The sequence below is a fragment of the Akanthomyces muscarius genome, chromosome 5 (assembly GCF_028009165.1).
Source record: "Akanthomyces muscarius strain Ve6 chromosome 5, whole genome shotgun sequence".
In the NCBI taxonomy this organism is placed as follows: Eukaryota; Fungi; Ascomycota; class Sordariomycetes; order Hypocreales; family Cordycipitaceae; genus Akanthomyces; species Akanthomyces muscarius.
The window spans coordinates 765576-790978 of NC_079245.1; the positions used below are offsets into that span (position 1 = coordinate 765576).

A 25403-nucleotide genomic window follows, 5' to 3' on the forward strand; every position below is an offset into this window, starting at 1 on the left:
AGATCAATTAAACATTTGACGCGACGATCCTCGAACGGCCAAAAAAGAAGAAGCAAGACGCAGATTTAGCATCTTGCTGCGATCACCATCCACCATGTCGTACCCTACACGTTCTTTATCGACCCATATGCGCGCCCAGAGCGGCATTGGTGCTTCCTCTGGCCAGCAGTCTGCGCTCTCGGCTCGTATCGAGGAGAAACGCGCCGAGCTGGCGCATCTCAAGGAGCTCAAGGACCTGAGCGGTGCGGTGGCATCGCAAATGGAGGCATTGGAGCAGAAGCTCTCTACCCTGACGGATGGAACAGAAGGTGAGCCGGGCACTGCTGTGCATGCAAGACTGTGCTAACGCTGTGCAGCCATCGCAGCCGTGATTGGCAACTGGCACAATGTTTTGGGCGCCATCAACATGGCATCAAGTAAGTCTTTTTTTCTTTCTTTCTGTTGGGAGTGTGATGTACATTCGCTAATTCAAGCAGCGAAACTCGCGACGCCAGCATCTGCACCTGCAAAGGAAGCCGAGGCGCCTGAAGGTGGTCCGCTCCCAGAGACACTCGTACGAATCCCTACAGAACACGCGCCGACGCTACATGCTCAGACGGAAAACATGGAAGCCGCAGCGGCCGAGGATGCATCCATGGCAAGCCCCTAGTGCAGAGGTCGAGAACGCAGTCGGCTGCCGTGCTGAGCTGGCAGACGGCCGAACACGCCAACACAGCTCAGGCGGTCATTCGCTGCAAATGAGCCATGAAAGCGCGTGTATACAGGCATACACGGCTATACCGACAAATGTGCACCATAAACACAATTGTTTCCTTGGTGCTTCGCTGCGCATAAAGGATAACTTGGCCATTACTGGTGCAAGCACCACCCACCGCAAGAGGCGGGGCTATTTGCCAGCCAAAGAACGCGTCCTGCCACACCACGCGTTATCACACCTCGGCGTATCCGTTAGCCATTCTTTTTACCGGCTACTGGTACGGAGTAGTATCCAGCCGTTGCGCAACTCAATTTTGAGGGGGACTTGACCGGTGATCAGCGCCATAGGATGCGGGGCCTTGATAGGAGCCAAGGATGGTGTGCCACGGAGTTGTCACTCTGTCCCTGTCCACCACTTCCTTGTTCAACCCTCCTCAGCCAGGGTGATTCGGCTTCCTTGATTGTTGTGGCCACAGCCGACAAGGCCGCCTGCATATATTGGTACTGCGTAAGCTGCATGTTGTGCGTCCAGACTGGGCAAAGGCGGAAGGAGCTGCTGGTTGGACGGCTGCATAGCGCCGTTGCTCCATGCAAAATGTAAATAGACGGACGGGCAGACGCCAAAACAAATAGCACCACCAAATAACAACACCTCTCCCTGCATCAAATGTTTATTCCCCATCCAAACATAAACTTCCATTGCCTCGCAGATTCTATTATATCGCCCAGCTGCCTTTATACTTGCTTCCTCACTTTCCACTCACGCTCCAAGCCCTGCGGCCCCTGTTCGTCGCCGTCAGCCACCAACCAGCATAAACCGCGCTACCTCCTTGCCGATCCGCGAAATTACTTCAGGACCACGCGTGGCTCCGTTGAAAAGCCACATTGAACCCCTGACTGTTACAGCTTTTTGGCAGGGTTCTCTCCCAATTCCTCGACCAAGATGGCCCCGGCTCGCGCTGAGAGCCTCCGCCCCGGCCTTACCCACAAGACAGCCTTTGACATTCTTGAGGACGGCACCGACAGGACGCACTTATATCCTCCTGCTGACAAGGACGTCAACTCGCTCTCCCGTGCTCTTGGGGAACTTGTTATTGAAAATTGCCAAAATATTCCCCTAGCAAGGAACGATTCGGGCCCCAAGTTTATCAAGGCCCAGATTGAACAACACGTTCCGCGACTCCAGCGCCCTGCACTCAGTGTCCACACGTTTGAGCCTCTTGCCGCGCTCGACGAAAACAGTGACTCGACTTTTACGCAGCAGAGACTAGACGGTATGGTCAAGGGCTGTCGCGCAGTACTCGTAGCATTCACTGACACGCCGCAGCCGCAAATAGCACCCGCGACCTGACTCCCACAGGAACTGCGCCTGAACCCACTCTGCAAGAGCAGGTTCGGAAGCATCTTGCAGGTCAGTTTGAATGGCTGATTTCATGTCCAGCACAGGCAAGCTCAGACGACCCGCATCAGCCACGTTCTCACGCCTGCAGTCGTGAATCTAACGGGGCCTTGCTTTTCGGCTGCAACTTGCTGTACTGCACATCGAGATCAGCACTCACCCAACAGTCAGCAACCCAACAGCAACCAACTAACAGAGTTACCCTTTTAGCAACACCAATCAGTGGTACCCAGTCAAACTCCGACAGCATGTCTTGGGAACAGCAAAACCTACCACCGCCGTACGAAGGGCCTGCACACAAGGTGACGGAGGTGGTGGGCATGGTTGAGCACGCGCTCTCACCAGCCCTCTCAGGCATCTCGGACCGTAGTGAAAGCTTTGCGGGAAGCTCTAGAACCGGCTCATTTTCCGTCCCGCGCATTGAGGACTCACTCGAGGAACTTGACAGACTTGAGGAGGAGCTTGAAGCCGTTGGTGCCCTCGCGAAAATCAAGACGGCCGCTCCCAGCGACGACGTGGCCCGTTCGCCTGCTGCCAAGTCTACTGCCGGCTCACCCTCTGTCAGATCCGTCACGAAGCGCACTTCTGTGATGAGTCTCAACAGCAAGTCTAGCTCACAATCTTTGCGACGATCCGCTTCCATGACTCTGCGCCAGAAGAACCAGCAACCTGCAACGCCCCCCACCAGGAAGATTGCCAGTCCAGCTAGCGGCAGCACCAAGCCGTCAGTAGCATCGACCCCGTCTAGATCGCCAACAAGCAAGTCTACGAAACCGCCGACGGTTGCCAAATTCGAACTGCCTGGCGAGGCTGTCGCTCGTCGACTGAAGGAGCAGCGCGAAGCTCGTCAGGCTCTCCTCGAGAAGAACCAAAAGCCCGTTGCCGCACCAGCCCGGCCGCGAACTGTCACCAAGCCCTCCTTTGAGTTGCCTGGTGAGGCCATTTCCCGCAGAAAGAGAGAGCAGCACGAAGCAAAGCTGCGAGCCGAAGAAGAGGAATTGCGAAGGAAGCGAGAATTCAAGGCCCGCCCGTTTCGCAATAGCAGTGCTCCGGGTGCAGCGCCTCGCGAAACCATTGCTAGCCGAGCGCGACAGGCTAAGCTGCTGCAAGAAGAAGAGGCCAAGGCCAAAGCCGCAGCTTCAGTCCGAGGCAAGAGGCTTTCGGTTGTCCCACCGGGGCAGGCAACCGCGGCACCAGGCACTGTCAGGAAGACTAGCGCTCCGACTATAGGCCAAAGACCCGCCTCGTCCTTGGATGCAGCTCAAAAGACGGCGCGTCGCCAGAGCACCATCAGTGATATCAGTGCACCGAAATTGAGAGCCAAGGCTACCCCAGATACCGGAGTCAAGTCTGCCAGAGACCAAGCCGCTGAACGCTCTAGGACTGCGAGCCGCGAGTGGGCAGAGAAGAAGCGACGTCAGGAGTCAGCCCAGCGGCGCGCGGTCAGCAACCAGGGCACAATCTGATTGTGAACCTGTAACTGCATGTCCTGCCGCTCGGGAAGTTGTTGACTGATGAAAGTACTGCTCATTCTTTGGCGTTTTAGTGTGCATCGGATATTTTGCGTAGTCAGAGGCAATTGGCCCACAATGTTACATTAGCATGTTTAGTTTATTGGTTTATTCGCAATTCAGATTGATCAAAATGCGATGGGTGTTTATCAAAGTGAAACAAATGGTCCACCGTCCCGTGAGACACGGCTAGAAGCAGAAGCCGCAGGCGAGACATGCTGGTTCTCAGTCTGGTACGGGTGGAGCCTGCTCGCCCAGTCGACGACACTCGACTTGGACTTTGCATCATCTATTAGTGCTACCACCTTTGTTCTCCCCGACGCATTCCCATTCTCCTCATTGATGTAGTGGTAATGGCAGGAGTCTGCGAAACTCGCAAAGTATATGTTTGAGATATTCTTGCGCCAAACCAGCAAGCCTCTGTAGCGCCAAAGAGAACAGGCGCTCTCCCGTCATCGCTGCCATAGAGCCTGGTCATTACAGCACAAGCCAGTGTAGAACACCTTTTTCCCCTTGTCAAAATCCAAACCATTTCCGTTTGGTTTCCGAAACATCCCTCTTTATGATCAGTCGGTTGCGCAACGCTCTTCAACGCCTCCTCTGCACCTCTTCCTCCTCCTCGGAGCCCAACACCGCCATGATGCCCACCGCCGCCACCCGTCCACGGCCATCACCCACCGTCACCACGGCCACCGGCGGCCGCATCCTCGGCAAGACGCAGCCTGCAGTGCCGGAGCAGTACCCGCGCGCCGTCGATGCCTTTTACGGAGTCCCCTACGCCCGTGTCCCGCTGCGCTTCCGCGCCGCCGTGCCACTCTCCCCAGAGTCCCTTTCGCGCTTCGACGCGAGCACGCCGGGGAGGGGCCGCCAGCCCATGTACGGCGCGGTCGTGAGCTCTGCGGCGGAAAAGACGCTCACGCTGAATATCTTCCGACATTCCTCGACGCCGGGAGGGAAGAGGGTGCCGGTGGTGGTGTATGTCCACGGCGGGGGGTTCAACTTTGGCGAGCCGCTGGAGAGGGACCACGTGGCGTTTGTGTCCTGGAGCGGCCGCGAGGTCGTGGTGGTGAGCGTGTGCTACCGGCTCGGCGTCTTGGGGTTCACGCCCGGCGGCGGCAAAGGGAGAGAGCTGAATTTAGGGCTCAAGGACCAGCGGCTGGCGCTGGAATGGGTAAAGGAGCATATTGGCATCTTTGGCGGCGACGGGGAGGACATTACATTCATGGGCGTCAGTGCAGGCGCGCACTCGATCGGGCATCATATCCTAGATCCACGTGGGCCGTTGCTGTTTGGCAAGGCCATTCTGGAGTCGGGCGCCGCGACGGCCAGATCGGTCCTGGCGGCGACGCATCCGCGGACGCGGGCGCAGCTCGCCAGCCTGGAAGCCAACGGCACGGATGGGAAGACACTAGAGACGCTGGATGTAGAGGGCGTGCTGGATGCCAACATGGCCGTCTGGGCTGACAATGCGGCCGCCGTGACCTGGCCGTTTCAGCCCGTCATCGAAGAGAACCCGTCCAGCGACGCCGTGATCCCGGCAACACCACTGCAGCTGTGGGAGCAGTTTGCCGAGAGAATGGCCAGCGCGCCCCAGCACCAGCAGCAGCAGCCCCTGGCCGTCATCACAGGGTTCTGCTCCCACGAGGGGACGAGCTTTGTCCCGGGCCTCGCGGCCACAAACGCCGAGTTCCGGGCCTTCTTCGCCACGCTCATCCCGGGCTTCTCCGCGCAGGACCTCGACCGGCTCGAGCTTCTCTATCCCGATCCCGTCGCGGACCCGGCCTCGCCGTACCGCAACGACGCGGCCGCGTGTCGCGGCAAGGGCGCGCAGTACACGCGCCTCCACGAGGCGTACGCGCACTATGCCTACATCTGCCCCGTCCTGCACACCGCCCACAAGCTCTCCGCCATTGCTGCTGTTGCCGCGCTGCCCAGCAGGGCACTGATTAGAGTGTACGTCTACGAGTACGCCGCGCTGTCGGGGAGGTGTCCCGCCGCGGGCCACGGCGACCAGGCGAGCGTCGTCGCGCACGACGCGGTGCAGCTGCACGGCCATCCGGGGCTGGCGGGCGTGGCGGAGGCGATGCACGCGCGGTGGACGGCGTTTGTCGCGGGGGCGCTGGGAGAGGACTCGTGGCCGGCGTTTGAGACGCCGTTTGGCGGAGGGGACGGCGAGGGCCGGATGCTGGTGTTTGGACGGGGGAATGGGGAGAGGGTGCCGGGCGGTTGGAGGGAGGAGGGCGTGGCGGTGACGGAGAGGACGGTGACGGAGAGCGAGAAGAGGCAGTGCGAGTTTTGGTGGGCGAGGATGGGGTTGAGTCAGGGACACGGTGTGTAGGTCTGTGATGGCAGTCGGAGGTGTAAGATTGATGAGCAGTTGTCTCCATCTACATGGGCTAGACGGCGCTTTCCTCCTTTACTACATTACTTGAAAGACAATGTATGTTTTAGGTACACATGTCCAAAGAGAAACCAAAGAGAAATATTACATGTTGTACAGCGCGTTTGTTTTTTTCGTCCATGTTATGTTGTACTACAGATCAACACACCACACAAGAGCATGTTCTACATCGGTTGCCAGTAAGATTGAATAAAATTTGATGCTTTTCTTTGGGTGTGTTGTTCAACTACCAAATTACTATGCTAAATCATCTCCTCCACTTGATTCTCCTCTTCCTCCTACAATCTCTCATCCATATCAACCGTCCAAATTATAAAAAAAGCTGTAATCCAAATCAATAAAACACAAGATGACAAGATAAAAAAAAATAACAAGAGTGACAAGTCAAATATCCTTGGGTCAGGATATTCAAGAACAAAGTAGGTATTGTTTCTTTTTGTTCTGGTCCGGGCGTAGTAGGTCGGATAAGGAGTGATGTTGGTTTCTGGCCAAGAGTATATTCAACGGCCTTTTGTCAAAAATCAAAAGCAAAAAAAGACGCATTTTTTAACACAAGCAGGGGACCGAACCAAGGCAGATATCCGCTGGGAGGAATGTACACAGTCCACGAATGTCTGCCCTTTTGTCTGCGTAGAAGGAGTGCCATGTCGGAATAAATCGAGAGAGAAAAAAAAGAAATGGTGGCTGAAGAAGGCCGTCTAGTAACTGCGTTCCGAAGGGGGTGCAAGGGTCCCGTCTGTCGTCTGGAGGGGTACTGGGCAAAGTAGAAAACGTCGAGAATCGGAACAAGCGTATAAAGATAGTTGCTAAGTGTACAGAGTAAAGAAAAGAAGAAAATTCGTGGCAACTTTCGAAGATATCTTTAGAAGTTCTGGGCAATGCCCGCGCTCTGCTGGGGATAGTGGGACGTGTTCTCGATCTGGGTGTTTCGTCGGGCGGGGTTATCGCGGATGACGGCGCCACCATCACCGTAGGCGCCCTGGCTGTACTGGTCGTAGAAAGCCGTGGGGCCGGCGCCGTACATGCCGCCGTCGGAGCCCTCGGAGCGGCCCGTGGCGCTGTACGAGGACGAAGCGTTGGATGGCCCGCGGCGAACGTCGGCGCGGTTGTTGGCGGCCGAGGGGCCCATGGCGCCCAGAATCTCGCCCTCCTGGGACGAGTTGGCTTCCTGGGCGTCGTAGCCGGCCCCGCGGGCCGTGGTGGCATCGGAAAAGGCACCAGGGTTTGAGAGCGTCGTGGAGGCCTTGCGGCCGACGGAGCCAGCAGCCGTAGTCGAGCCCCAGCCACGGTAGCCGGTGGAGGCTTCCTCGCGCATCTCGTAGCCATTGTCACCGCCGGCGGCAGCGCCACCAACTAGACCGACAGCGGGAATGGTCGGGTCGGCATTGGGGTTGTACGAGTAGTCCTCGACCTCTTTGCGGCGCTCCTCTTCCGATTCGAGACGGGCCTTGCGCTTCCTCCACCAAAACAGACCAATGACGGCGAGAAGAGCAATGGCGGCAATGGGGACGACGACACCGACGGCGACCTTGCCCGAGGAGCTGAGGCCGCCGCCGCTGCTGCCGCCGCCAGAGACGGGCGTTGGGGTGTGGGAGGCGGAGGTGGAGGTGGATGAGGGCGATGCTCCGGTGTTGGTGGTGGTGGAGGTGACGACAAAGGTCGAAGTCGAGGTCGGGCTGAGGCTGGTCTCGACGGTCGTCGTCGGGGGCACGGCCGTCGTGGACGTGGAGCTGGGGACGACGGGAGTCGTGGTTGGCACCGAAGATGGGGTCGGGGTCGGAGTTGGGGTCGGGGTCGGCGTAGGCGTAGGCGTGGGTGTAGAAGAAGACGAAGGAGGAGGCGGCGCCGACGACGACGACGATGAGCTGGGGGGAGGAGGAGAAGAGCTCGACGGGGGCGGCGAGCTGCTCGTGGGCTGCGAGGGCGTGGTGGGCGTAGTGGTGCTGGGCAATGATGTCGGGGTGGTCTGGCCGCCGGTGCTGGGTTGAGAGCCGGTGCTCGGCGTGGTATTGGGAGTCTGGGAGCTGTTGCCGTCGCCAGAGGCTCCTCCAGTCTGGCCACCGGTGGCGGCCTGTCTCACGACGATGCTTTTGCGGACGTCAAAGGCAGGCATTTTGGTGGTTGTTTAGCCTGGGGGCCATGGAGTTAGCGACTAAATCAATAAAGAAATCTGATAAAAAATAAAAAATAAAAAAAAGTCGAGTAAAACGAAAGCAGTGCAATGACGGAATCTGGGACGCAGACAGCCGCGGCGGTGGAGCGGCGTACAAACTGCCAGTGGGAGGCAGCAGACAGGCGTCGGGGGTTGCGGCGAATTTTGTCGGGGAATAGACGATGTGCCAGCGTCAGGAGTCGGAATTGCGGTAATTGTCCATCGTCGATACCATTGTCCCAGATTGCAAGTCGTTCCAGCGTCATGACGCGGCCTCTGTCAGGCACAGCGGGTATAGGGCCAGAATAATAAAAACACGAGGCAAACAGTGTCGCATCCTTACCTTTGCAGGCTGTGGTGTGGTCGGGGGGGGCTCAGGGCCAGGCGAGGGCTTATTGTGCGAACGAGGTCGGAGAGGGAGGTCCCTCGCGGGCGAGATGTCTGGTCGATTGTTGGAGTACCAGGTTGACGAATGAATTTCGGGAGGCGAGGTTCGTCGAGGACGGTGATGTTGGTGATTTGGGGAGGAGAATGGACAAAAAGGCTTTTCTGGTGTGCTTACAGAGGAGTGGTGGTCTGTGGACAGTGGTGGGTGGATGAGCTGCCAAGGTGCCACGGCAGCGGGTGCTAACCAACAAGAGAGGTACCGGTACCAGCAAATGCGTGCCTGGGGGATGTGCTGGTGGGCGTGGATGATGGGATCACAGGCCGAGAAGATGGGAGAGGCGATGTACCGGTACGTGGGCAGCGACTCGTTGGCTGCATTGGTTAGCTGCAGGATATTATTTTGGTCCGAGGACATGAAAACAGGCTGCGGTGGGCGGGTCTCAGGTGGTAGCGTAAGGTAGCCCAGTGGAGGCCCATTGTCTGGCCCGTCTGCGTGCAGCACAGTTTACGGACAAGGTACCTAGCTGACACCTGACTGGTGCTCGGCTCGATTACCTACGGGGGAGGAGAGCGGCAGCCAATGTTCGAAAATTACACTACTGGTGCTCGCCGTGTACCTGGCAGCTTTCTTTTTTTTTTTCCTTGGTGAACCAGTGATGGCCAGAAAAGGGCAAATGGCCGTCGACAGATGTCGTGCGACGACGCACGCCGGGCCTCGCTTTTCCTGGTCGGCTTCAGCTTAGTGTGGCTGGCCGCGGACGCTGGTTGGTCGACGGCGCGGCGCAAACACGAGGTCGACCTTGTTAGCGCTTCCACGCCAACTGCAGCTCACTGCAGGCCCTTCTGTACCTTATTACTCAGTACCTACCTAGGTACCTAGTAACCACCTACCAGGTGCTCGCAGTGGGTGGCCACAGCGACCGAACCCTCAACTGAGACCAGGGACCAAGACACGGTCGCATTCAAAGTTATTCAACACGAGACATTAACCCAAGGTCCATTTCCCATTTACATTGGCGCGTCCGTCATTGTACTCTTCTGTCGATTTCTGATCGAACCAAATTTACAAAACGGCCTGAAGACTCTCCACTGATTTTCCTGACGGCGAGGTTGTCAACCAAGAATAGCACAACCATGTGCTTCAACTTATCCTATCGAGGCAATTGAGGCAACCCAAGCCCACTGTAATTCATCCACCTGTGCTGAGCCTCTTCCTAGGTACCCAGTACGTACCAGCAGCAACTAGGCACTAGCACAGCCGCATTCTTGCCCACCAACTTGCACAACCCAGCACACCAGTTGGCCAGCAATGCATCCCAAGATAGTGTTAAAAATAGTGTCTCTTTCCGAGCCCGCCTACATCGGCCGATTCTGTTGCATTTTCTGGTCGGCGTCCATCCCGTCCATTGTCGAGAATTCCCGCCGCCTTCTGACCCTCGCTCGTTCTCTGCGCATGCGACTCAGCACCAAGCAGCTGCCGAAATTACCAACGGGACGTGCCGCCAAACGCCCTGTCCATAGCGACGCATCCATTATCGGGCCCATGTCCGAGCACCGCGTTACAGGAAATTACCTCCTGCAGCTGCTCTGTCATTCAATTGCCGCGTGCGCCGAGGTGCAAGCCCAAGGCTTCGAGGCAGATGCCCTCTTGAACCATAAATGGAGGCTTTCCAACCAAGAAGCAGGAAAAAAGTTCCCGTATGCATTCGATTTTTAAAGAAAAAAAAATCTAGCGCCACGGGTTTCCGTGGCTGTGAACAAGGCGTTTTACCAAACTCTTCCACCACTGGAATGTAAATGTCCACTAGCTCATCGTAGCATGTCTCAATCGCCGGAAACAAGTCAGGAAAAAATAAGAATGCCCATCCAATAGTCAGAAACGACAATGACGACATGCGTACTTTTTCTCGCGCGTACAATCGCGACTTTGAAGTGAACTTCCGTGTGCTGCCAACCATCGCAGCCAAGTACGTGTCACGCGTAAAGAGGCATTTGCATCGCCCTTCCATCTCAGCAATGAGCCCCGACCGACGCGTGCATACTCGCTGGACCCTGCGCTTAAATCCATCTATTCCTGTTTTGTATGGAGATGGAGCTAGTCCATGGCGCGCCGGCGTGGTTCAGACGAAGCCATCGCCAAGGCGCCGCCACCCACTGTGCCAAACCCTGGTGTAAGCCGCGGCCACCAACACACCAAAGTCAAATTTGAAAGAGAAAAAAATTGGAAATTGCTGAGCAGATAATATGGCCTTTTGGAAAGCTAACCTTGTGCGTCAGCTTGACCCCTGCTTTCAAGTTGGCAGAGTGTTGTAGAGGCACCACCCACTGCCAACAGGCTTGTGGCTGCGCTGACGAGTAAAGAACCCTACAAACCCGGAAAAGATGAAGAAGAAGCAGAATGGTCAACAGAGCTATCTGGCTCCTTTGCCAATTCATATCTGTCAGTGTCCTGCCAGGCGCAATGGGGATTGATACGCAGTGCCCTCCCATCGTCCCGAATTCATCATTATCAAACGGGATGAAACAAGAATCAAGATGATAAAGGGACTAATAAGATTATACAATACAATTAAATCGAAGAAATATGAAGATATGAAAAGACATGACCGCCACTGCGTTCTCGTGGCGCATCCCAGCCAAAAGTTACGTCGTGAGTGGCGTCTTGTAAAAACTTACACGTCCTCGAGCACACGATTAAAAACACGAGGAAATCAATAACCTGATGCATTTTATCAAGGAGTGAACAAAAGAGCATAGAAGTTCCCCTGGCCCAAAGACTCGTTCTGTCCAGACACGACTCCCTTCCCATACTCTTTGTCCGACAACCTCGCACCCGGACCGTCACAATGCCTTCCCAAGAGAGCAGTACTCTCCGCCGCAGAAACTTGGTGTCCGCGATGCCTCTCCTCCCGCCTTTGTCGAGCTGCCGCCCGTCCTGCTACACTCCCAAGGCGCCGCTCGTCGCGGAGCTGGCCGCCTTTTACGAGAGCCTGCCCTCCACCAGCGGCCGTCGGGACCCCGAGTACGCGACGGGCAGGGTGTTTACGCCCATGATGCACGGGCTGCTGTTCAGCCTGAGCGAGCAGGCCCTGCTCGGGCTGGTAAATGACCCTGAGCAGGCCGAGGAAGTTTGCAGAGCGGCCCAGGCGTTTGTCTCCATGGGTGAGTCTCGCAGACACCTCTTCCGTTGTTGAAACTCGACGTGCACTGGTAATTAACTTGGATCGTAGGAATGGCAGAATCGAGTGTCGAGTCTATGCTGGCCGCTGATGACGCCGGATTTGTCGCGATGGGATCGTCATGGCTCCCAGATGTCCCGAGATCGACTATTGTTGTAAGTCAAGTTTTTTTATACTTGCCTTTTCTCATTTCGGGGGGGGTTTTTTTTTCATCATTTTCCTTCTTTGTCTCTCATTTCCATTTTGACTAGCTCGGCTTTTTGAAACTAACTCGACAGTCAATACTGGCCAACACGCGCGACAGAGGCATCTGCGTCGTCTCTGGCAAGATGCTCGGCGTCGAACAAGTCCCCATCGTCCCGCGCTCGATCCTCTCCAGCTCTGCCGCCCGAAATCTCTTCCGCGCCGTCACCCCCATCACGCAGCTTCTCCTCGGCGACGAGTTTGCCGCCATGTTCGAGGTTCAGCTGCTCAACGCCCGCGGCGTCGCCGAGCGGCCCTGGAACTTCCTGACGCTCAACAGCTACCTGGGCGCCGTCTTCAGGGCCGGCCGTCTCGGCCTTTGTCCGTGCCGGATCACCCGGGACGGCGGCGCGGGAGAAGGCTTTCGCGTGCACTTTTCCGTGCACTGGATGCACAAAACCGTCGTGTCTGGCGAGGAGGCCGAGGCGTGCCGCGAGCCAGGCCTTTGCAGCATCAACGCCATGCTCTTTCAGTGTCGGACCGAGGAGCGCGAGAGTATCTGCGAGTTTGACGTGACCGGGAAGCAGATCAAAGAGGGCCATTGTTTTTTCGTAGATGTGTCGACGGCCGCGGACGCCATTGGCATGCATGACATGCTCGCCTTTCGATGGACCGTCGGCGTCGTCTTCTGCCTGGGGGGCATGTGCGATGCGTTCCCAATGTAGGAGATGACAAAGGAGTATGCTGAAATGTTCGACCTTTCATTGACCGCTAGTGGTGTGGTTGGGCTGCACACCGGTGCAGGCAAGACGTCCTCCCCAAGGTCGAGGTCTCCCGCAATGGCCCTTGCAGCTGTACATTACAACCAGGGCAAAGCCTGCTAGTACGGCGTCGTATTTGGTTTTTGCCATAATTAGCATTTACCCCTCCCCTATTTTTGCGCTTGGATTTCATACAGCTCGGAAGCTCGGGGCCGGTTAGGATTTGTTGCAATATCTACGGTCTAAATTGCACTGCGGTACATGTGAGTTGAATATTGTTGTATTTACTCTGCTCAGTGCATCAAAAGGATTTGAAAAGTGGTGATACTGGAACGTAATTGCTAAAAGATATTTTAGAGAAAGTTCAGGATCATTCAAGTTGTTTTTCGCACAAGCGTGTCCCGGTTAATGTGTCCAACAGGTCGCCGTTTGCGAGGCAGGTTACCGTATGGCGCCGGTCACCTTTTCACAACCCCAGCCAACGCCTTCCTGGCCATCGAAGAACAAAGACCTAGACAGAAAGACGAGTCCTGTGCAATGTGATAGGCAAAGTACACACTCTGGCTCCTCTAAAAGGGAAAAGGTTGAACAAAAAGGGTTCAGTTGGGCCAGAGGCAACCCACCGGTCGCAGCTGACTAGCAGCTTTCTTGCGGTCTAAATCCGAATAATAGAAACAATTGCATCACCCATCAAGGTAAATCGTATATTATGCACATTTGAACCCCCAATGAACTCTGAGCTTGTGGCGTAGTTGTGTTTGGACGAGGCTCTCACAATACCTGCACCACCGAGCCCAGGTACTGGGTGAATTGCGCAACGACTTTACTTACCTCAGTCATTTCCGAGCGCAGATAGACATCTTCGTCAAGGGTCATCCGAAGAGAGCGGTTCCAGCGGTGCCAGCGGCGGTACTCATTCCAGCTGGGGCGCTTCCAACCGACCGGGTGCCTTCTCCCGCGCTACTTCTGTTGCAGGTAGTGACCGGGTTTCCAGTCCTCCTGGTGACAAAATCGCCATTTCTGTTGTCTCTGCGGTTACTGGTAGCTCTGAAGCTACTGGTGTGTCTGCTCCCGCAACTTCTGCTACTGCGGCCGAGGACCAAGCTCCCAATGTTCCTGATCCTCTACAGTTCCTGAAAGGCCATGCGAACAAAATCAGTGAGTCGATGGGAGAATCTGATCCCGCCAACACGACCCCGATGGAGGAGTTGGCTGAGCAGGTTGCAAACCTCACACTGCCTGAGGAGTAAGCTGTCGAGACTGTCGGCTCAACAGCCATGCTTTGCTTCTTCCTCTCTTTTTTGCACTTGAGATTTTTCTTCTGTCTACCATCCACTTCTTTCTTTGATTTTGTAATTTTTCACATTTTGCTTTCGATTCGTCGCTACCGACTTCATGCTGCCAAGTTTGCCCTGACTTCAGAAATTTCTGAGTCATTTGTTGGACTTTTTCTTTCCTTCGTTCTTACCTGACTTCCACCACGTTACTGAAGATATTTGCAGAGATTGCCGAGATGCGCTTCAGATAGATTCTAGCTCGGGAATTTTGCTCGCGTACACTAAAAAGAATGACAACTTGCTTTACCCACGAATGAACCCTTCCCACTGAGTCTCCCCAAGTAGAATATGAATCTGACGCGGCCAGCTCAATCTCCTGTGGCAGTGAATGGCTCACGCGACAAATGACGGCCTCGCATTGGCTCAAGACCACGTAGGGCCTAGTTCCTCCGATGGCAGTCACGGAGCTCGCGAACAGGTTCTGTAGCAAAGAAGATCACAATACACAAATAACGTCAGCGCGAAAATTATCCCTCTGAACTAGCAGAATAAAAGTAGTCCTGCTAAAATACCAAGAGGTTGAGACCTGTCGCCACCGGCCTCCCATACCTGTGCTTCGCGGTAGCAACCGTGCTCCCTCAAAGTTCAAGCCCATCAAGCCACATTCGCCTATTGGAAGCGCACATGCGTTATCCGACTACGCTGTAGCCTCTCGCGATTTGTTTGTTTCGGATCCACACCATCCGCTTCGAACGCCCCCGAAGCTTAACAGCAGTGCGCTACAGGCAGAAGCCGGCGGCTGCTCATCGTCCACGAGGCTTCCAAATGAGAATTCAATAAGCGAAAGAGAAAGCCGATCTCCTGCAGAGTATGTGCAACTAACAAGTATAAGAAGAGGGCCAGAAGCCTTCCCATAGAGCCATCAGACCGAGCCTCTCCTCACACTGCCACGTAACTAACCGCGAGAAAAACAGCAGCACAGACCCCTTCCCGAAATAATAATCACGATGGCGACGGGAAGCAGTTTCATCCCTCTTTTTTTCCCAAGACGATCCGGTCCCAGACATGTACGTCGCGCCACCGCTAACGAGCAATTTCGAAGCCGCCTGTCTCGAGAAGATGCCGCTTGTGGACCGAATCGCCAACGCGTACCAGTCCATTCGCGTAACGCCCGATATGCCCATTTGCTCTTGGAACCGCAGCGGTCGAAGTTGCAAGCACATCACCGTGTGGACACATGGCTTCCTTTACACTATGAGCAGGGAGTCGCTGGAATATTTGATTGAGAACCCCGATGTGGCGGAGCAAGTTTGTGATAATGCCAAGGCGTTCCTCCTTCTGTGTAAGTCACAGACTCCTTCTTCCCTTGGCTTTTTTTGGTTACCGCATTCAAATTATGTATTGCTGACTTTTCTTTTTGGAAAAAAGGTTCTGCCCATGACATGAGAAAGAAATACTTCAGAGACACTTCAGTCTGGGTGGCTCCCCGATCATACACCTCTACGGTAAACAGACATTTCCCCTTCTTGGAACTTTTTACTCCAAAGATTTTTTTCATACTGGTGACTGACTTCTTTTTTGCTCAGGCTGGGTGCATCGGGCGCTGACTACACGGTGTGCGCGATATCTAAGAAGAGAGGCAGCGTGATTCCGACTTTGATTGTCCCATCACAAACAACCTGCAGTCCCACCTCTCAGCTGCTACTCGCCGAGCTCCTCTACATTTCCACGGCTTTCTTCGGCTCTTCCATCACCGACCGGATCATGGCCCTGTTTAGAGAGAAGCACAAGGCGTCTCACGGGAACGGAAATTATATTCACCTCAACCCATACCTGAGCGACCTCTTCATCGCTGGGTTCTTGGGGCTGCGCCCGCTCGCCTTGACAAGGGCCTCGGAAGAAAAGACAAATCGTCCGTACCACGTTCACTTTTCCGTCCACTGGATGCCGCAGAACGGCAAGGGCCCCAACGAATACATGGAAGACCCTAGTCATGAACTCGCGTGGATGCTATACCCGACCATGGATTACCAAAAAAACGGCGACATGATTTGCGAGATGGATGCCGTCACGAAACAGCCCATTCTCGATGGCCACGAGTGCGCCGCGAAGCATTCCAGCTACTAAAGCGCCGAAAATATGTTTGTCCTGCTTGCATTTCGGTGGACGGTCACCATGGCGCTGTGCCTGGCTGGGGCCGTGGGCCTGGACGAAGATGACATCCTCACGGACTTGGGGGGTGACTCTGGGTCCGATATATCTGACGAGTGATCCCAATCCCTTTGGCTGTGGTCAGGCGACACTTAGGTGGCTTTCAGGGATGTTAGCGAATCAAATTTCCGCTCTCAGGCGGTACTTAGCTTTGGTAGCCATCAACGCCTAAATCAAGGTATTGCTACTCTCCGGAAGGACATCACACTACCGCGCTACAGGGATTATTTGCAGTAGAAAGCTGTATTCTCTGCTATTTCTAAGCACTGGGTAAAGGCACGGTACGTTACTGTCGCCCTACCACAGCCAAAGGGATAGGTAGAGGGTGTCCTTTTTTGTTACCTCTTGTGTCGATGCCTGGGAACTCGATCGTACACGGCGGGCACTTCCATCATCAGCTTGCATTTGCATGGGACAAACCAGACGAGGACTAATTTAAATATCAAACATTGGGCTCGATCCCTTTCTTGTGTGTTGATGCTTCGAAGCTTCTTGATGCTGCGCAGCCTAAGGCGAACTTTGTGCTGAGTGCCGCTGCTATGGTGGTATGCTTTGTCATGAGTTGCGCCGAACATTGATCACATTCCACGCATCATCATTTGAAAAGAACTACTCGGTGGTTACACTTTGACTTGATCCATTGACGCTTATTTGACTCTTTAATTATATACAAATGCCGCCTCCTTGCCAGCATCAAAACAGAACCCCTTTATAAATTGGCTCAAACGCCGAGCAGACTGCGCGCACGCAGCTGTTCCGATGGTCGAGGAAGAAGAAAAAATGTCAAAAAAAGTGTACATGTTGTGGATTTGTGTGTGTGCCGTCTTTGTCTCTGTTGTGACAGAAATGCCGTGCTTGTGAATTATTCCGTCTATATGCCAGTTTTTCAAATCGAAGACAAAAAAAGGGAAAACGAAATGCAAGTAAATGCTGCTTGTGGTCCCAAATCGACTCCGAAAGGTGTATGCCGAGAGATGTATGAAAAAAAAAATTGTGCCCTTGCTAGAAAAAGCAAACTCCGAAACAAAGTGCCTGTTATTGTCTGAAAAGGCTCGCTTACTGACGCATACCCCATTGAGGCTTCAATTGGTCGCCAAAATTGCCCGCCGCAAAGACAGTATCGCCGGGCAGACGGCTGACACGTCCGGCGCCACTTCTGATGGCGCCGAGCTGCACAGCCGAGATGCCGCTGCGGTTACTCCTGATACTTCCGGCGTCGCTCGAGGTTCCGTCCTCCTTGAACTTCTTGGGCGGTGCAAAGTCCAGACCGGTAAAGGTGGACGACTTGCGGAGCAAGTGCGGGCTGGGGAGAGGAGCGAGTTCGTCAAAGGCCGTGACCATAGGCGAAGCACCAGCGTGTCCTGGCTTGTATGGTCGGCGTTCACCCAGGGGGCTCTGGCTGCGACCAGCTGCGTGGTCCTTGAACAGTTCTGGCGGCGCAAAGTCCATGGCATTGATGAGCGCTGTGTCGTCTGTGAGCTTGGAGGGTGTTGGCAGCGTTTTGAGAGCGGCAGGGGGAGGAAGCTTCTTCTTGGGCGGTGGGCGGCCGAATTGACCGTGGGAGCCAGCGCGCATGCGACCACGTCCTCCAGGCAGGCTCATGCCACCGACAGAACCAGGACCACGGGGTCTTCGAGGACCAGGCGGGCCACGACGGGCGCCTCCGGGAGGTGGCGTCATAGCACGGCGAGTAACAGACTGGGCATATGGCATGACAAAGGCGTTGCTGTCGGCGTCGTAGTAGGCAGCGTCGCCAAGATAGCCAGCGTTGTAGTCGTCATGATGATGTTCTCCCTGGGTGGGCAGGGGCGGTGCCTCGGCATAGTCCTCAAAATACTCCTTGTAGAAAGATCTGATACGGTTGGCGCGGTATTCAGGGTCCTCGGATTGTGTGACCTCTGCCGGGGGCAGAGGCACGACACCAACAGACAGTCTCTTGGCTGTTGTTTGCGGGACGCCCAATCCCTCCAGGTGGTTTTGCTGCACGTCATCGACTACATAGTGCGTGTCTTCGTAGTATTCGGTTGTCTGGATTTGAGGGTAGGCGTTGCCGTGGTCGTCATAGACTGCGTGGCTGTCGTCATGTCCATGCATAGTCTCGGGGGACATGATGGTTGGAAGTTCAACATTGAGGCCCAGACCATGGTCGTGGGGATCCTGGTGGCCAAGATCATCGCTGAGCTGAGCAACACCAACGTTAGGCTCCTGGTCAACGGTACCGGGAAGCTCGAAGCGAAAGTTGTTGTCCATGGGCAGACCGGTGTGGGGGTCCTTGGTAACGGCGGCGGGAGGCGAAGCAACGTCAGGCATCTCATAAATACTCTCATCGTCTGCGTGGGCGTTGTGAACCGTGCCAATCTCCGGGACAACTGGCTGAACGGGCAGGTTCTTGTCGGGAACGGAGGGAGGCACGTCGACTTGGGCAATGTGAGCAGGCAGTGGCTCGGTCGGCGTAGCGAAAGGGTCGGCAGAGAGAGGAGACTGCGACTTGGAGTGTGTGCGAGGAGGGAGGTTGCTGGCGAAAGACTGGCGTTTGCTGCTCATGGGAGAGTAGGGTTCTCTGGGAAACGAGCGGACGGAAGAGCCATCGCCACCACAGTAGAGAGGCACAGTGTGGTAAGGATCCTGCTGGTTGTGGTAGGACTTGGCGAGGGAGTGAATCGACTCCTTGGACCCGTTAAGATCGGGAGGGAGCAGGTATGGTGACGAGAGGTTCATATCCATGGACAGCTGGCCAGGACGGTGCTGCTGCTTTTCACCAGCGGCACCAAACATGGCCGTCATTCGCTTTCCCTTGGACGGAGCTTCATCGAGGCCATAGTCGAGGTCGGTTTCTCGATATTTCGCGTCTTCCATGTGCATACGTTTGACGCTTCTTCGGTGGAGAATGAAGAATGTGATGGCGGCAGCGACGACGGGGATTCTATGTCTCGTTAGCAAGAGTATGACGGAGTTGCAGCACAGTAATAGCTTACACTACTCCAAGGGCAATAGCCAAGTTGGTAGCATTGGGACTGATGCCACGACCGCAGGTCTCGTTTTTAGAGCAAAGATGCTCATCATCCGATCGGCGAGTGATCCGGGACCAAAGGCTGGGCATCTCTGCGGCGACTTGGCGAGCCAAGTTAAAGTGTGGATGCCTAGGTTGTGAAGCAGCGCTGGGGCTGTCTTGTTGATTATCCATGGCGAAGGGCTCGGCAAAGCAAGCGATGGGATTGGCAGGATAACGGTAAAAGAGGATCAGAGCAAGACTCGAGCGTGCATTTCCGAGAATCGAGACGAGGTTGAAATTCGAGGCGGTAGACGAGAAAACAAGAGTCGTTACGTTCCTCGTTAGGTGGGGAGAGCTGGATGTGCCACCAGGAACGATGTTTGTCGGGAAACGGACGATAGAACGAGGGCGTGTTTCAATGGCGAGACGTCTAGACAAATTATGCGCCGCAAAATTCGAAGGAACAGACTCGTCCAGTGTCGGGAGGCGGTTTTCGAAATATCGTTAAAAGAGTGACGCGGTGCTGAGCTGTACCGAAGCGTGGGTGGTGTTGTTAAGGAATGACTGTAGTCTGAGTAAACAAAACTACTGAAAGCAGAACGGTTGAACAATCTAAAGAGTGACTGAAAAGAACGTGAGGGTTGGCGACGAAAAAACACGGTACCGCGAGCCCGGCCTGGAACGAGATTGCTAGAGAAGAGGAAAAGGAAGGAAAGGAAGGGAAAAGGGCAAAGCAACGAGATGAGGCTCCAGAGAGAGAGAGAGCGGGAGCAGGAGGGCGATGCGAGGAGCGTGGGCGGCCACCCATTGGGCCAATGGCGAACGAGCCAGGGGGGGACCTGGCCTAGTCAGGTACCAGGAGCGGGCCGACAGGGACGAGCAGACTGAAAAATACAAGGCACGGAGCGCTGTGTGACAGCTCATTTAGCAGTGTGGGACGCTGGAATTGGCACAAATACAGGGCACGGGGTGCTAGATCGCAAGTGGTGGCCGCTGGAAAAGGGTACTTTTGCACCTGTAAGCTAAAGCGGGTGGGTGCCTGGAGCTAGCGCCGAAGCGGAAAGGCACCAAACGGGCCTCCTCACCACCACCACCACCAAGAGACAAGCCTGTTGCCTGCCTGCCTGCTCACCTGCGAATTAGCAAGAGCCGGTCCGTGTTTTGCTTGAGTTGACAAGCATGGTCTCCTTTCGTAGCGGGGCGCTCAATGACAGGCAAGACAGGGCATGCGAGCGACGGCCAACAGGGGAGGGGAGGCCACGACGAGTACCGATTTTGTTTTATTAGCGCCGGGGCCAGACCGCTGCACGCCGTGGCTTGAGAAAGCCGCTTTGTAAGAGGTTTAATTGGCAATGGGCCCTTTGTTCCTGAGCGTGCCACAGGGGGTGGTGAGAGGCAGATGAGGGCTTGATACCTCGACAGGGTTTCACTGCAGAAAAGAGGACGGCACATGTTCCCGGAGCTGCTAGCCTGCTGCTGGATCGAACAGAGACTGACACTTTTCATCGATGAGGAAAATTTGATACTGGTGGGAATACGTATGTAGGGCAAAGCTATTGTACGAATCGGGAAGTGTGTGATGGCGACACTGACTGATGGGATGGTTCATGCCCCAGGGGTTTTCGTGGCTGTCTTGTCGACATCAATGCAGCAATGCCCGTTTCGATTGTGCATTGCTCCGACAGGGGCGGGGGACAGACAAGCAGGGGAGGTTTTGTTTATTATTCGTCTTTGCACAAAACCGCGCAAAGTGCATGGGATAACCAGCTAAATTTAATACGTTGCATGCCATTCTTATCGCGTGCTACCAGTATTACCAGTATTATCATCGAGGGCCCAGCGGAACTGTTTGCTAATAAAAAGTCAAAGGAGAAGAAGCCTTGACTTGCCTTGCCAGGTGGCCCTCCAGAATCCATGCATCGAGCTTTATTTAATGCACCGAGATAAGAGGAGACCTGTGGGCTTTTGTGCGGAGGCTGCCGTTGTTTGTCACCGATGCAAAAAGCAAAGCTGTCCAGCGAACACTTACCCAGTATCCGTATCCGTGACAATATACCAGAAACCAGACCCGAGTCTTACAATGGTCTTGGTTCCGACTGCTAGACTCTTGGCGTATGCGATCCAGACCCTCTGCAGTCGTCGAGTTTCTCTCTTCTCTGCTGTGCAAATTTTCTGCACATGCACTATTTTGCGGACCGTTGCACTTTTTTTTCCTGCCAGTAACCCGTGCCTGATGTAACCTTGACCAAGATGTGCCAGGTTTATCGCCGACACGCTAAAAAAGTCCAAGGAGGCAGATGTTCGCCAAAAAAAAAAAAAACAACCAGGAACCAGAAAAAGGGGCGCCAGCTCCGGCGTATTGATTGGCTTGCCCTGGGCGGCACAGCCCACTGGCTTATGCAGGTACCAACGAAAAAAACGCCCATCATCATCAAAGAAATGAGGTGCGTGTGGGGAATTATCCTCTTGTTCCAATAATAATAACTACTGGTACACTCGACCGATATCAGTCCTCCTGCCTTGCGGCTAGTCGGCCCTTGAAGACGGAGAAGCCGCGAAGCCGTCTTCTTGCTACTCAGTAGTACTCGGTACAGTCTCTCGAACCATTGTCGTGGAGTAACATTCCGATCTTCAGCCTCCAAAACAAAACAAAGAAAAGTAAAAAAAAAAAAAAAAAAAAAAAGGATTGCATCGGCGTGCGTGTCAGATGGCAAGGAATCGAACCCCCACATCTCCCGTCACTTTGTCCTGTCAAGGCGCTGCTGCATGCTATTGCAGGGCATGTTACCATTATCAAATCATGTCCGTGTTGTATTTATTTATTTGTTTTTCGCCCTGGTCCTTGGGTGTGCAATTGTCGCCAATAGATCGAATAAAAATATACATTGTTATTTTACTACTCAGTACCATCCGTGTCGGGACCCCGCGTCTGCCCCTGCGTGTATCTGAGTCGTCCACGGTCGCGTTATCAAAACATTCCATCTCCCTTGGACAATTGATCGGCCACTTTTTCATGTTGGCTTCTTCCCTTTTTGCTTCACCTTGTCAGCTTTTGCTTGTTTTGAACCAACAAAAAGTCTAAATAATAATATCTTTTAGACTTTTTTGCTTATTTCTTCCCGCCTTGCATCTTGAACCGCGCGTTCCCGCTGCCACAATGTCTGTTCGCCAGGCAGCCTCTCCCGTCCCGTCCAACCGTCTGTCTAGCCATCCAATTGTCTAAACTCACCCAACCCAGTTATGCCCTTGCACTTTTTCTTTCATCACCTCTCACTTGACCATGTCTACCAGTAATCAGAATTTGTTCATTCAAAACTCGCCTAAAAAACTGTCAAACTACTGCACCTCTGCATTCCGCCATCGCTGTCTGGCAGCTTGGACCTTGCAGACAGCAAACGTTCTAGACCTTCTCCACACCGCACCACCACAGCTTGCTGGGCGCGGCCGCCTCCGGAATCGTTGAAAAGGGAATCCACCGAGAGCCGCGTTTTTTTGTTCTTGTCTGCTTGCCATTTTCTGGCTCGGCCGTATGGCCAAGTCTGGAAAGGAGGGGTGGTTAAAGGCGTTTGCGTGGCGCCGCCCAGGGTGAAATGACCTGCAGATGCGACAGCCTGTTCGCGTCCAGACATGGGAAGTCAGCTGGCCGGCTGACACAGCGCTACTATCTGCAACTCCTTATTATCCTCCCGTCACGACCCCCGCATGTGTCTACTGGTAAACTTGTGCCTGAATCGGCCATCGGTTGCTCGATTGAATATCCTGTAGCCCAAGCGCTGTGCAAACATGGCAACTATACTACTGCTCTCCCCGTGTACTTGTCACTTGGTAGAATTCCGGCGCATACTCCAGCAGCCAGCCCTTTTCCGTCTTGCTCACTTCCCGTATGTATGTTTTGTCGTTTGTCTCCATGACCTCGTGAAAGACGACCCAGTCCGCCTTGCGTCCAAAGAGCAACGAGCTCGGGTGCGCATGGAGCACCGTGCCACCCTCGACGTTGCGAAACGTGCCGTCCGCCTGCATCCGCGCCGCGTGCGCAAAGTAGCCCGCCGCCAGACACCTCAAGATGGCCTCGGCCTTGCCAGTTCTGCTGTCCTCTTGCTGCTGCGGCGGAGGTCGTGATAGTGTCTCGTCGACGACAATGTTGAACCGCTCCAGGTACCGCTTGAGCTGCGCGCGGATGCTCACGGCACGCGTCATAGCCCGGAAGTTGAGGTGGTTAGCGTGGCAAAACTTGGCCTCCTTCTTGCCGCGCGTGATAAAGGCCTGGTAGGCATTGAGCAGCGTGAGGTGGTCGCCCTCCTCGGCGGCGAACTTGCGTCGCGCGCTCTCCATCTTCTTGCGCTCGCCTTCGTGGTAGAACCATACGCTACTGCCCAGGCTTGTCATGGCCGCAATGGTGAGCATCTCGCTCAGGCAGCCAAACGATGGCGCGGACAGCAGTGTCTTGGCCATCATGGGCTCAACGGCTAGCTCCGCCATGCGCATGCCCAGCGGCCGTGTGAGCTTGGCGTATTCATCGAGTGCGCCGAGCGAATACAGCAGCTCAAGGGCCTTTCCGACAAGCTGAGACGGTGGCGGCGATAGAAAGTCGAACCGGACAATGTTATCGATACCGAGGGCCTTGAGCTGAAGTACTGTTGGAGCCAAGTTTGATCGTTGAATCTCGGGCGGGTTGCTCTGCGCGAGTCCATTGTAGCCTTGCTCCGTGTATAAACGGAAGCATTTGCCCGGCCTCGTTCGGCCGGCACGCCCTGCGCGCTGTGCAGCAGATGCCTTGGAGATGGGTGCAGCAGTCAGGGACTCGATGCCCGTCTTGGGATTGTATGCACGTAACTTGACGTAGCCCGTGTCGACAACAAAGACAATGCCTTCGATGGTTACTGACGCTTCGGCAATGTTTGTAGAAAACACTACCTTTCTTGCCCCCTCAGGAGGCTTGTCAAATACGTACATTTGCTCCTCTGAAGTCAGACCTGCATAGAGTGGCATGGGCTGAAGAGGACCGTACTTGGCCTCGAGCTCTGGCGCGCGCTCTGAAATCGTCTGCACTGCAAAGTCGATCTCTTCTCGTCCAGTCATGAATACTAAGATGTCGCCTTCACCCTCTTGGGTGTGTATGTCGACGACTGTGGAAATGGCCTTTTCGACATAGCTTTCGGCCGGTGCTTCCAGGTACATCAAGTCAATCGGAAATGTGCGCCCTTCCAAGCTGACCACTGTTCCTACTTTGCTTGTGTCGTTTTCGTCGGCATCTGTGGGAGCTTCGCTGCTTGACGTGAAGAATCTCAGGAACGCCTCCGCCTCTAGCGTCGCACTGCTGATGATAATGCGCAGCTCTGGGCGCTTCCTTCGAATCTTTTTCAAGAGCCCAAGTAAAACATCTGTGCTGATTGATCGTTCATGGGCTTCGTCGACCATGATGACAGAGTATCTGCTTAAAAGCGGGTCAACCAGCGCTTCGCGGATGAGGAGGCCGTCGGTGAGAAACTTGATACGCGTCGACTCGGACGTCACATCCTCGAAGCGTATCGAATATCCCACTTCTTTGCCAACCTCACATCCGACCTCATCTGCGACGCGCAAAGCAACTGTTGTAGCTGCGACGCGTCTTGGCTATAATTTGGCGCGTTAGCGATCGTAACGCGGGTCTAGGGTTGCAAACGTACCTGCGTCACGCCAATAATCCTACCACTATTGCACCACCCTGCCTTTTCCAGAAATTGGGGTATTTGTGTTGTCTTTCCAGATCCGGTTTGGCCAATGACTATCGTCACCGGGTACGTCTCTATTGTGTACAGCAGGCTTTCTTTGTGCTTGGCAATAGGCAGCAGCGCTGGAGGCTTGTGTAGTGCTGGTATAAAATTTGAGTCCAAATCATGTTCCGCCATGGTTTAGGCAGCTGTCAATCGTCAACTCGAGGCAGTGTCCGCAGCTCCACACTCAATGAAATTTCAAACACTGATAAATCGATGTCAGATAGTTTCAGTAAATGCTCCAGTCAGTTTGAGAGCACAGCAGGCATCGTGGTCTGCCGAAGCCAGAAAACAAATATTCATGCCTGGACACAAACCGCTACCCTAGAGGACGGATAGAAGAGGCTGAAGCTAAGCTCATGGTGTGGCGAAGCTAGTGTGGCTTGGGCGTCGCTCGTCAGTGGGGACGTCATCGTTGTCGCGGCCGGCTGCTCGACCCCTCGTTAGAACATCAGACAACGCCTGGGCTGAAACAGAAAACGTCCGATCTTGCTTTTTAAG

General features: G+C 54.7%; 8 protein-coding genes across 8 annotated transcripts; 5 read left to right on the top strand and 3 right to left on the bottom strand.

The window, feature by feature from the left end:
- Positions 1–94: 94 nt before the first annotated feature.
- On the top strand, positions 95–649 carry LMH87_009518 (uncharacterized protein; the record flags this gene model as incomplete). Its single annotated transcript, XM_056196525.1, has 3 exons — positions 95–308; positions 357–416; positions 477–649. 3 exons carry the CDS (start codon positions 95–97, stop codon positions 647–649), a joined length of 447 nt encoding a protein of 148 aa, XP_056053663.1.
- A 990-nt stretch (positions 650–1639) lies between these two features.
- LMH87_009519 (uncharacterized protein) lies at positions 1640–3561 on the top strand (the record flags this gene model as incomplete). Its single annotated transcript, XM_056196526.1, has 3 exons — positions 1640–1970; positions 2024–2107; positions 2306–3561. 3 exons carry the CDS (start codon positions 1640–1642, stop codon positions 3559–3561), a joined length of 1671 nt encoding a protein of 556 aa, XP_056053664.1.
- A 607-nt stretch (positions 3562–4168) lies between these two features.
- LMH87_009520 (uncharacterized protein) lies at positions 4169–5944 on the top strand (the record flags this gene model as incomplete). The annotated part of the gene is made up of 1 exon (XM_056196527.1): positions 4169–5944. The coding sequence occupies one exon, from the start codon at positions 4169–4171 to the stop codon at positions 5942–5944; it is 1776 nt and encodes a 591-aa protein (XP_056053665.1).
- Positions 5945–6869: 925 nt separating this feature from the next.
- Positions 6870–8120, bottom strand: LMH87_009521 (uncharacterized protein; the record flags this gene model as incomplete). The annotated part of the gene is made up of 1 exon (XM_056196528.1): positions 6870–8120. The coding sequence occupies one exon, from the start codon at positions 8118–8120 to the stop codon at positions 6870–6872; it is 1251 nt and encodes a 416-aa protein (XP_056053666.1).
- A 3272-nt stretch (positions 8121–11392) lies between these two features.
- On the top strand, positions 11393–12633 carry LMH87_009522 (uncharacterized protein; the record flags this gene model as incomplete). The annotated part of the gene is made up of 3 exons (XM_056196529.1): positions 11393–11708; positions 11777–11880; positions 12004–12633. The coding sequence occupies 3 exons, from the start codon at positions 11393–11395 to the stop codon at positions 12631–12633; spliced, it is 1050 nt and encodes a 349-aa protein (XP_056053667.1).
- A 2378-nt stretch (positions 12634–15011) lies between these two features.
- On the top strand, positions 15012–16073 carry LMH87_009523 (uncharacterized protein; the record flags this gene model as incomplete). Its single annotated transcript, XM_056196531.1, has 4 exons — positions 15012–15288; positions 15375–15451; positions 15533–15537; positions 15632–16073. The coding sequence occupies 4 exons, from the start codon at positions 15012–15014 to the stop codon at positions 16071–16073; spliced, it is 801 nt and encodes a 266-aa protein (XP_056053668.1).
- Positions 16074–17213: 1140 nt separating this feature from the next.
- Positions 17214–19341, bottom strand: LMH87_009524 (uncharacterized protein; the record flags this gene model as incomplete). The annotated part of the gene is made up of 2 exons (XM_056196532.1): positions 17214–19080; positions 19133–19341. The coding sequence occupies 2 exons, from the start codon at positions 19339–19341 to the stop codon at positions 17214–17216; spliced, it is 2076 nt and encodes a 691-aa protein (XP_056053669.1).
- A 3603-nt stretch (positions 19342–22944) lies between these two features.
- Positions 22945–25037, bottom strand: LMH87_009525 (uncharacterized protein; the record flags this gene model as incomplete). The annotated part of the gene is made up of 2 exons (XM_056196533.1): positions 22945–24762; positions 24816–25037. 2 exons carry the CDS (start codon positions 25035–25037, stop codon positions 22945–22947), a joined length of 2040 nt encoding a protein of 679 aa, XP_056053670.1.
- Between the last annotated feature and the right edge of the window lie 366 nt (positions 25038–25403).